Source organism: Ursus maritimus, unplaced genomic scaffold, assembly GCF_017311325.1.
Source record: "Ursus maritimus isolate PB19 unplaced genomic scaffold, ASM1731132v1 scaffold_8, whole genome shotgun sequence".
In the NCBI taxonomy this organism is placed as follows: Eukaryota; Metazoa; Chordata; class Mammalia; order Carnivora; family Ursidae; genus Ursus; species Ursus maritimus.
In genome coordinates this window covers 34465619-34477976 of record NW_024426996.1, presented here as the reverse complement: position 1 = coordinate 34477976, position 12358 = coordinate 34465619, and the positions used below count along the sequence as shown (strand labels likewise).

Here is a 12358-nt window from a genome sequence, read left to right as displayed (position 1 = left end):
CTCAATCTCATGACCCTGAGATCATGACCGGAGCCAAAATCAAGAGCTGGTTTGAGCCACCCAGGCAGCCCCGTCATAGAGTTTTGTATCTGAATCGTCCTCTATAAAGTCTTCACTAAATGCGTACATTTAGATTACTTTTCCAATTAAGGTGGATCAGAAAAGTGAAAGGATGTTTCAGTTTTATTACTTATAAAATTGTAGCAAATGTTAAAATAAGTTTAAGAAATCCTAGAATAATTTGATAGTAGCCAAGGCATTTGTGTATATATATGTGAATATAAATATAATTACAGTTATATACACATACTTGCCATTTACATTTTTCCATGTAGTACATAATTTCTGGAGAACACACATTTTTAACCATCATATAAATTTTCATTACAGAGAAAATGAGCCTAAAACCTATTTCACTCTTTCTGTTTTCCCAGAATTTGATACGTAGGCTGCATATTGAAAAAGATGAAATAATTGGTATCTTCTTTCGATATTATTTTGATAAGTGAATTGAATATAAATAAAAATATAGGTTCAAGAAATTCGTAGGCCTACATTAGAGGGCATACCTTTAATGTAATTTTTACCCTAAGTAAAATACCAAAGAAAACACCTCATCTTTTTTTTCTCTCTTCAAAAGCACTTTGTAATATGGTGAATCATAATATTACAAGAGAATTATGAGAGTAAACATAACAAATAACTTTAGTCTTACTGAGTGCCAGCATTCGTCTTGTGCTTATTTCTCTGCCAGCCTCTCCTGAGTCACCCAATGAAATTTTATCTTTCAATTATCAAGGTTATTTGTGTCTTCCTTATAGACAAATAATAATAATAAGTATTTACTGAATATCTATTTTGAGTCACACAGATATTTATAAGGTTCTCACAGCAAATCTATGACTTAGATAATTTCAAAATAGCAGATTGACTTATTTTATACAAAACTTTATTTTCCCATTTTGCAGCATTCCTGGCCCTATTTTGTTAGCACAGCAAGGTTCTACACTTTCTCTGTTTACTATTGTAAAAATAAAAAGATAAAGGAGGAAGAAGAGGGATGAATGGGTGCAAGACAGAGCATTTTTGAAAATGCTGTGAATGATACCATAATGATGGACATATGTCATTACTCATTTGTTCAAACCCATAGGATGTACAACACTAAAAATGAGCTCTAATGTAAGCTATGGACTTTGATGATGATGACCTGTCAATGTAGGTTCATCGGTGTTAACAAATGTATCAATCTTAAGGGGGTTGCTGATGATGGCTATACGTACAGGGAGGCTGGGGACATATGTCAAATCACTATACCTTCCTCTTCATTTTGCTGTGAATTTTAAACTGCTGTAAAAAAAAAAAAAAAAAAAAAAAAAGGATAAAGAGACAGTGTAGTGTAGAGGACAGAGCCCAAAACTGAGTCGTCTGACTATTATCCTATGTCTGCCTCTGCCCTTAAACAGAGGGTGACCTTAGGTGTGTCCTGTATCTTATCAGGGCCTATTTCCACCTCTGTAAATTACAGCAGTTGGGCTAGATAATATCTAAAGAAGCCATTCCATCACTTTGATGTTTTGTTTTGTCTGATTAACCATCTCATTATATATAGTTTTGTCTTATGCTTATCATTTAATTGCAATTATCAAGTTACTACATTGCTTTATGAAATGTTCTATTTCTGATTAAAAGAATGTCGTGTACTCTGTGCCATTGGTGCATTCTTAATAATGCAGTGTAGGGATCTATATGCATTAGAAAATTGTGGTTAAACAATGGAATCTCTAAAATACCTTTTAGAGCAGGCTTGACAAAAAGGCAGAATATCAGTGTGCTTGATTGGGCAACATTTCAAATAAATAGGTATATATATGATCATGTGAGAGAGAGAGAGAGAGAGAGAGAGAGAGAGAGTGTGTGTGTGTGTGTGTGTTATAAATGTAGAGAATAACTCCAGGAAGATATACAAAGTATTGGAAAGATATTTTGCCTGTGGGAAGTCATTAGGTGGGTTAGATGCTATCATTTTGTCCCAGTTGAATATGTATCATGCATGTATAATATCTATCCAAATAATTAGTACATTGACTAATAGGATTTTTGAGAATTAAAATAAATGCCAGTTCTTAAGTTGTACATTGGAACAAACTACCACAAACTTTGAATCTTAAACAATGCAAATTTATCATCTTACATTTTTCTAGAACAAATTTCAACACGGGTCTCACCAGGCGAAAATCAGTTCTTTGTGTAGACTCTGGGAAGGACCCTTGTCTGCTTAAGCTTCTGGAAGCAACCGTCATTCCTTTGTTCTGGTCCACATCCTCTTTCTTCTAAGCCATCATGGCTTGGCTTGTCTTTCTTCCATTGTATCACTCTTAATCCTCTGCCTCCCTTTTCCACTTTCAAGAACTCACACAGTTAGCTAGGATAATCTCCCATCTCAACCTTAATCATATCTGCAAAATCCCTTATGCCATGTAAGATAACAGTCACAGATTCTGAGGATTAGGAAGTGGTCATCTTTGGGGGACCATTATTCTACCCAACACAAGCTGTAAGCAATGTATCGGAGGTGACTCTAATTCAGATACTCAGAATTAAATCAGAATTGTTCTGGCAGTGAAACGGGCTTAGGAACAAACAGCCTTTTGTATGTCCTTCATTAATTAACCAACTGGAATTACTGATCCCTGAGTTCATGCTAACGTCACAGTTCTGCTGATTAGGTTTGCCTGTGTTACTCAAAATCTGACTTTTCTAATATAGCTTGTCACAGCTCCCCACGCTGAAAACTCAAACCCTCAATTTTATAGGCCTAAATATTAAGTGCTTGGATAGTAAAAGATTTTCTTCTTACTCTACTATATACAAATATGAGCTCAGTACAATGGTGATAAAAAAATAAGAAAGATGTGTGCGTATATTTTAGAGGGTTGAAATCTGCTTCAAATCTTTTTTCCAGGTTTGGAAATCACAGTGATTCAAAGAGATCTGTATTACTGAACCCTAACCCTTTTTTAAGGCATCCATTAAAAAAAAGAAAGAAAAGAAAAGAAAAAAAGCCAGGAGAGGGCTAATATACTTACCCTCCTGTTAAGGAGAATGTAATGTTTTGCTCATCGTCTGAGAAAAGTAATTTCATAATCCTGATTATTCTGTGATTTAGTCCTTTAGTAATATAAACACTTAATTTTAGGTAGTCTGAAAATAGGGAACTAAAAATTTCTAATGTTTCAGAAATTATAGTATATTTGCCTTCTCTCTCCACCCCCGTTGGTATATTTATAGGACGTGAAAGCAGTGAGCTATAGAGTAAGAACATGGTCTCTGGATTAGAAACCTGATTCCCACACACACTATTGTATAACCTTTGAAAGTGCATTTAACCTTACTGAGCTTTTGATTTCACATTTTAAAAATAAAAAACAATATTTACCTCACATAGTGCTTCTTAGTATTAGGCTCTTAGAAAATAACTATTTTTATTAACATGATCTTCATTTTTTTAGTATATTCATTCCTGTTTATTTTTGGAGGATTTTAAAAAACTAGAAATTCAGAGAAGATAAATGCCCTGATTTCTTTTTCTTTTTCTTTTTTGGTTTATTGTTGTAATGCTTGCTACAATAGGTTTTTGAGACTTCATGGAATAATTTTTGAAGTGGTGCTTCTAGAATTCAGTGTTTGTCATTTAACTACCAAATCATTTTTTATGCTTGTGAAAGAGAGAAATGTATTTGTATGGTTTTATAAAATACATTCCCCTTTATATCTGTGAGCACCTGAAATTCATCATAAGTATAAAGCATTCCTCAGTCCAACACAATTTCAACACTAGGACCAATAGGATGTTTTTTAGACTAACAGAATTCATTTCTTTCAGACTTGTTGATTTCTTCAGACAATTGCTTTTCTGAATTTGACATTAAATTGATTTTTCATAATATAGCTTCTTGATATTTAGTATTATGATGATATTACAGCTGTTTTTTAAAAGCACTTATAATTTATTAATACACACTCTAATAATGTACAAGTGAAATTATATTGTGTCCAGGATTTGCTTCAAAACATTCTGGGATGAGGAAGAGGACACTGAAGGAGAGAGATGAGACAGTATACACCCTGAATTGACCATTGTCAAAGTTGGGTAATAGACATGTATTATTTATTCTTTTGGGGAGGTACATTTTTTTTAAATTTTTTTAGATTTACTTGAGAGAGAGAGAATGAGTGGGAGGAGCAAGGGCAGAGGGAGAGAGAATCTCAAGCAGACTTCACACTGAACTCAGAGCCTGACATGGGCTCGCTCTCGTGAGCCTGAGATAGTGAACTGAGCCAAACCCAAGAGTCCACGCTTAACCAACTGGACCTTCCAGGTGCCCTTTTGGGGGGTACATTTCTGAACGTTTTTATTTTTTTTAATCATCTTTTTTTTTTTTTTTTTTTTTTTGCCTGCCTTCCACCTCTGGTTCCCTGTCTCCTATGCCTCTAAGTCATATGATCTGTAAGCTTCCACTTGTAATGTTCCTTCTGCTTCCCTACGCCTGCCGTTGGCTTTTACTAGACTACCACTTGTATTCTCCAGGTACTGTTCTTCCCTCAGTTCCGTTACCTCAGTTAGATGCTATTGTCATGCTCTTCTCTCTCATCTCTGTCAAAGTACGTATCAAACGTCACCATGGTTGTTTAAGCCTGCATCTAAACTGAGATCTCTTTGTGAAGGGAGCATCTTATCTTGTTTATGTGGTATCATTAAGATTGGCCACTAAAGGGAGTGAGTACTGAAAAATTATTTGCTGAATGAAATGCACACATATACACACAAACAAGAAAGTTACTTTTGCTTCAAATTACTCCATCTGTTTTTTGTGTGCAAATAATATCCACTGGGGAGAAGGCCATCAGTGACCTTTGTGCCTCCATCAATGACTTTATATCTTCAATAAGTCAAGCATGCAGTTGTTTCTCTGCTACCTCATATTTTACTAAATTCCCTGAAAATAAGTATGAGTAATAAGATGAAGGGGGAAAAGGAAGCCAGAGTGAAAAGATAAGTATCAAATTGGCAACTTCACAGCTCTTTTCTTTGATGATTACTTTTGACGGGTGTTTACATCTTTACCTGAAAGTTGACTTTATAAATGCCAGATGGTTATAGTCAGACTGGGATTTAAAGACAAAAAAGAAAGCTGTTATAATGCTAGGCACACCCAGTTTTCCATCAGCACAAACAACATACTGACCTCTGATATTTTTTATCAGTAGCTGAGATTATTTTCAACAAGAAATTAAACTTTTTTTTCCTTTGAGAAAGGTGGCCTAGCTACTTTCAGAGTATTTGAAAAACTTAGAAAAATTCCTTATGCTATTCTTAAATGTAGTTTAGTATAGTTTCCCACATTCCACATGAAATCATTGTTGTCGTAGGACAACGAGGTTCAGAGATGTAACTTGCTACCATCCTAAAGGTTGTAAAAGGAAAATGATAAAATTATTTAAAACCCCAGGAGCAAAAATATTAGATCTATTTTATTGTTTTTAAGGAGGAGAAATGTCATACGTCCAGAGGAAATAATCAAGATCAGCAGTTGAAAGTTTAAAGCAAACAAACAAAAGAAAGGCATGAAATCTGCCCAGAGGGCCATAAGCTATTAAACTTGTTTACAGCACTGTATAGAAAATGAGACAAATTTGAGCTGAAAGATGGTATAACTGGAGAAACCAATGGGGACTTTATGGTAATAAACATGTTTTTGCTTAAGGAAGAAAGTTGTGTTCATCTCCCAATTATCTCCATATCTTATTTATGTCTTATTTTATTCATTGGTCATTGGTGATGGCATTAATATGTCTATGAATATGTGTAAAATTTGAAACAAATGCATGAGGAAAAAGCATCTGATACATTGTGTTCTTTCATTCTTAATTATGAAAATTAGATTTGGGCCCTTATCTATACTTTTATCTTTTTAAACAGTTTCCTATCAAACTCAGATATTATCTCTTGTCTTCTCTTGAACTCTTCAAATGTTCATGGAAATGATAATAGGCCTTCCCTGATCATCTTGTTTAAAATTGCAACCTGCCTCTTACACTCCAGATTCCCTTTAGCCTGTTCTAATTTGTTTCCATTGCCCTTCTCATCTTGTACATGCAATATTATTGACCTATTGATTTTGTTAATTGCTTACAGTCTGTCTCCACTTACATAAGATTGTGCATTATCATTTATTTTGTTGTGTGATATATGCCAAGTAGCTAGAAAGGTACTTATCACGTGTTAGGTACTCAACTACTATTGGTTGATGAATTAATGAATTAAATAATGAATTTGCAACAATAATGATAATAATGATGATGATGATGATGATGATGATGATGATGATGATGATAGCTAAAAATTCTAAGTACTTTACTGTGTACCACGTACTGTTCTAATTACTACACATGCGTATGTTCATTTAACCTTCAATACACCCCTATGAGGTAAGTGTTATTATAATTCCCATTATACAAATGAGGAAACTGAAGCACATAGAAGTTAAACAACTGGATGGTTGCTGGCTGACTAGTTATATGACTAGTGGTTATATGGTTAAAGAGTGGCAGAGTCCAGATATCAATACAGATTGTTCTGTTTTCAGGACATGATCTTATCTATTACGACAAACTTCCTTTATTTCTTAGGCATAGCCTTATGGGGGAAAAAGGTATGTATTTCATAAATAAATAGTTCTCAAGCTTTTTAACCTCTCAACACACCTGAAAGATGATGTCCCACACACCTTGAAAATTATGGCCTATGGAAGAAGGCTTCAGAGTTAAGAGAAAATGAGGGTGTGTTTATTTTTTTGCAGGCTAGCTGTAAAAGCATCCCCTTTCTTACTGTCCTCTGTCTCAAGCTTGACAACAACCACCTTGATTTGACTTTGGAAAGTCACCAATTTCTCAAGATGTGGATTTGGGACTAAATGCTCTCAAATGCCTTTCTCCCTCCAAGTTCTGTGTTTCTAAAAATCTATTTCTCTGCTCTGTTGTGCAAGTATTGACAGTAGAAAGAAAAAAAATTTTTCTTGTACCTAATGCTAGTCAAGTCTTTCCTATATTTGACCTTTAATAGATATTGTGCCGGATTCTTCGATAAAATAGAAATTAGATGAAAGTCAAAAAAGAGATGGAAGATAAAAAAATTAATGGCTTTTCCAGAATGCGTAAAGGTCTTTGGGTTTTTGCTGTGGTGCTGAGTTCTGTTGACCACCACTCTTAAAATTTCTACATCTTTGGCATACCCGACACTGGATAGTCCACACATTTTCATTTTACAATGTGAGCTGCTTTTTTTTTTTTTTTTTTTTTTTTTTTTTTTTTTTTTTGGGGGGGCTTTTTTTTTTTTTTTTTTTGGGGGGGCTTTTTTTTTTTTTTTTTTTGGGGGGGCTTTTTTTTTTTTTTTTTTTTTTTTTTTGGCTGGGTCATTTTTTTTTTTCTTACTTTCACAATGTAGATGAACTGTACAACTTCTGATTCAAATCCTGTTTTATCTTTCTATATCCATTTGGGGAGATTGGTCCCTTCCCAGGTTTTACAGTTATCTTAATAGTAAGTACAATCAGCTCTGACTTAATTACACTACCACCTATAAAAAAAATAAGTAAAAGAAAAAAAACTGAAAAACATTTCCATGATATTGGAACCTTCATGCACTACTAATGAGAAGTAAAAGGGTAGAGCCTCGTTGGAAGGCAGACTTCAAAAATTTACACAGATTTACTATATGACCCAGCGGTTCCACTCCTAGGTATATATATTCAAGAAAAATGCAAACACGTCCACACAAAAATTTGTGCACAGAGGTTCATAACAGCATTATTCATAATAATGGAAAAGTGAAAATGATTCCAAATGTCCATGAACTGATGAATGATTAAATAAAATGTAGTATGTCTATACAATGGAATATTATTTGATGACAAAAAAGAATGAAGTGCTGATTTATGCTACCACATGGGTGAACCTTGAGAACTATATTGAATGAACAAAGCAGATCACAAAAGACCACATACTTGTGTAATTCATTTATATGAAATGTTCAGAATAGGCAGACATATACAGACGGAGAGTCAATGAGTGGTTGCCTAAGACAGGGATGAGTTGGGAGGAAATGAGGAGTGACTGATAACGGGCTTGGGATTTCTTTTTGTAGCAGTGAAAACGGTCTCAAATTGATTATGATGGTGGTCGCACAACTTTGTAAATATGCTAAAATCCACTGTATACTTTAAATGGGTGAATTGTTTGTTATGTAAATTATATATCAATATAGATTTATCACATAAATATACATATATACACACATATGTATATACTTATATATGTGTATATACACATATATATAACATCAATTATGTATGTCTATATACACATATATATGACATCTTCACACAAATTTATCATTTTACCTAGACTAGAAATGAATGAAATCTCGTAAGCTACCCAACTATTTCTCTACTGCCATTGTTTTTCTTGACTCCTTAACAATAAACCATGAGCTTTTCTTTTTCTCTCTCTCCCTTTTAATTCTTTTATGCAACCTATCATTCAGTATTGTTTATTCCTTTGGTAAATACTTTGTAGGAACTTAAGGTAAACTGACAGGTGAATAGCATCACCAGGAAACTCTGTCTTCTAAATTTTATGTTCTATAAAATCAGTTTTTAAAATTTAAATTCTACAGCACAAAATTAATAAAAGAGTATGTGGATGAAACTTAACTTGGGAATATATTTCATATAAGAAACAAAGATCACAGAAAATGACTAAACTTTAGTATCAGTGGGTATATCTAGCTCTAAGGAGCTAAGAGGGCCAAAGTCAGTAACCAATAATTCCAACAATAGCCATCAAAAGAGTTCCATGAAAGTTATCAAGAAAAATTTAAAATTTTATTTAAATGGGGGAAATAAAATCCTTAACCAGTGAAATATTCTTATAACCAAAATATAAACAATTTTAAAAATTAATTTATTCCAACTTAACAACAGTTCACAAGTGGCGATCCATTTAAAAGAAAATGAAGACAAACTATTTTAAATGTTATCCTACAAATTAATTTAAAGAATTAATGCAAATCTAATCAAAATTGCAATATGATTTTTTGGCTTTAAAATACAGGGGAAAAAAGGAAAGTAAAATTCAGGAAAAATAAATAAACAAATCTGTATCTTTTTAATTTGGACAAGTAAAGAAAAAATTGGAGCAGCAGATTTCACACTTGGATATATAAAGCTTCTGTTCTAAGGACCGGGAAAGCCTAACGTAAGACAGAAGAGCATGGTAAAGAAAGTGATAAATGAGAGAGCAAGTATGTCCCCTGTCTAAAAGTCAGGGGACTTTTGTAGTCAAACTTTGAAGACAGTATGTGTTTGGCGGCTCAGTCCATTGAGCATTTGTCTTCTTGTTTTTGGCTCAGGACATGATCTGAGGGTCATGAGACAGAGCCATGCCTCAAGCTTCACATTCAGTCAGGAGTCTGCTGGAGATTCTCCCCCCCCACACACCGGCCCTCTCTTTCTCTCTCATGAATCTTTAAAAAAAATATACCACTTAAAAAATAAAATAAAAACAGTATGCATTTGCCATGCTTTTTATCTTCCTAAGCTCTTTTTGAACTGATCACATTTTTGGTTGAATATTATTCACATGTCTAGGAGAATTATACATAGAAGTTATTTATAGTTTTAGCCACAGTTTGTTATACTATTATCTCGCAGTAATTCTTAATGAGAAGGGTGGATATTTGATAGTTATTGGAGTTTTTTTCAAACTATAGCTCTCCATGCTCTGTAATGCTCTCCCTGATAAAGAGCAATTATCTCCCTGAGATTCATTGCCTTAGTTAACCACAGATTAGAATAGGTTTTATTACCTCTTACATGTTTTTGTGGAGACAAATGTGTCAGTACCACTGATCTAAAGTGAAGCAGAATTTTTTATTATGTATTTGATTAATGTAGTTAGTCAACAGCAGCCACGGTGATTTCTAGTTTTTATTCTGTGGATGGGAAATCTCAGTCACCAAACTGAAATCTATCACTGCATTTCTGACAGTCCTCTAAGACTGAGAGGGTCTGTCAATTCCTGTCACTGTAGCTCTCCCTGCCACACCTCATCCTGCAGTTTGCTGGAGTTCCCGTTGGAGAGAGAATGGACATGTTGACAAACCAAGTTCAGGACTTGCCCGTCAATATCTTCACCCCGTTCTGCTGCCTCTTTGATATCTCCAGTCCCCCTTCGGGACATACACACTGTGATCTCATGCTACCTGAAGTATCCCTGTTGAGCCCTCTTGAAGCTACGTGCTTAGCCCAAGAACAGAGGCAAATGTGACATTTAAAAGGACTTTTTATGTCAAACTAAATGTAGGGGTGACGGTTCCACAAGCAGTTACTTGTCAGGGTTTTAATCACTAAAACCTATACACTTTTTTTTCCAGGTTTAGTATACGGAGACCTTCTTTGTGAAAAATATCCTGATATACTTGAAAACACTTCAGATTTGGAGTCAATATGCCCCTGGCCTCGCTATTTACTAGCCGCATGTGCTTAAATGAGTTTTCAGTCTCCTCTGCTTGTTTCTTTGATTGAAAAAATATGAATATATTGGCATCGTACCTACCTTTACACCCCTATAGTGACATGGTTGCATAAAGGGAGATGATGTATACATGATAATTATTCTATGTGGTAAAGGTCATGTTCCTTGATTAGACATGAAATCAATATTATTTTATATGCTGAGATTATTCTGAACCAACATAAAGTGAAAGATTCTTATTTTCATTTACATGATCGATAACGTTTCAAATCCATTCATTTGTAATGACACAAGACCTTAAAAATAGAGAGCAATTTTGTAATCAGGTATGCTACGTAGGTAAACATTAGGCGTTTTCATAATTAAGATAATCTAAAGTTTTTAATAAGCTGCATTACACATGGACTTCTACAAGTGCAAAATCACTGTCTTACTTCTTTTATAATAGTGCTTTTAGTATTCCATTGAAACACGGCCAGTGAATGCACAATATTCTTAGTTACCATTATGAGGGGCTCTGTATATTACAACGTCTCCACTGTGTCTGCTGTTAGCTAGAAAAATGCTGGGAGCAACAGCAGCTACTATCAACAGGGAGCCATATTAATTATTTGAAATGTGCCTCATAAGAGGAATCAGCAGAGTTTATTACAAGTCGAATATTACTTGAAACGGGAAGGTTACTCTAACTGTTATCATAATCTATGTATCATTAACTTTCCTTGTTTAGGAAAAGAGATTAACAACCCTGTAAATTGCTATAGTAAATGTGTAAAATATAACTGCATATTCCCATTGTAGAAAGAAATTGGTGGGTCCTCCGCCTCTACCCAAACCTTTTTTTTGGAAATAGTTTTTAAAAGTAGCTTTAGAAATTGAACTGACTCCGTGATTATGCTTTCTTGCCTGAAAATTCTAATTGCTTACTGAATCATCAGAGTACAAAGTACAGCTACTTTGAACATTAGAATTTGTTTTGTTTTGTTTTTAAGCCAGCAGTTTTTCCAATCAGCATCTTGGCCTTCAAATCAACACCTTACCTCATAAAACAGAAAGTATGTTACTCATAGTGTGCGAGCTGGCAGAATGGTTTGCAATGAATAGAAAATGAATTCATCTACCTACTTTTTATATCCTGGCTAGTTATTGTTTTTCCATAAAATACACTAAGCAGGAAGGAGTAGTTTTCTAGTCAAACAATAGAAGCAAATCATAAATCATAAAAAAAATTAACCAGAGTTATAAAGTTATTTGACATTGATGCCAGTCTGCAGACTGTATGTTACTGGTTTGGGACAATGAAATAAGTGCATAAATTGAGAATAAGTGTGGGGCGCCTGGGTGGCGCAGTCGTTAAGCGTCTGCCTTCGGCTCAGGGCGTGATCCTGGTGCTCTGGGATTGAGCCCCACATCAGGCTCCTCCGCTGGGAGCCTGCTTCTTCCTCTCCCACTCCCCCTGCCTGTGTTCCCTCTCTTGCTGGCTGTCTCTCTCTCTGTCAAACAAATAAATAAAATCTTAAAAAAAAAAAAATTCAGTGTGAAAAAAGATAATATGACATCATAAAAACAAATAAAAAAGTATAAAAAAGACATAACTGCAATGTCTGCTAAACATTTTTTTTTTGGGTCCACAGGGCAGGCACATCATGGACAGGTATCATACATCTCTCCGCCAATTCACCTTGACTCTGAGCTAGAAAGACCGCCTGTTAGAGGTGAGTTGTTGCTTTATTATTATTATTATTATTATTATTATTATTAT

The 12358-nt window shown here is 34.4% G+C and overlaps 1 protein-coding gene across 1 annotated transcript in view; it reads left to right on the top strand.

Moving 5' to 3' along the window:
* Positions 1 to 12358, top strand: part of ADGRL3 (adhesion G protein-coupled receptor L3) — a 482854-nt gene that overhangs the window by 237671 nt on the left and 232825 nt on the right. Inside the window, exon 6 of the mRNA XM_040624907.1 lies at positions 12231 to 12311. Within this exon, the coding sequence (XP_040480841.1) occupies positions 12231 to 12311 (81 nt within the window). The remainder of the gene's footprint in view (positions 1 to 12230; positions 12312 to 12358) is intronic.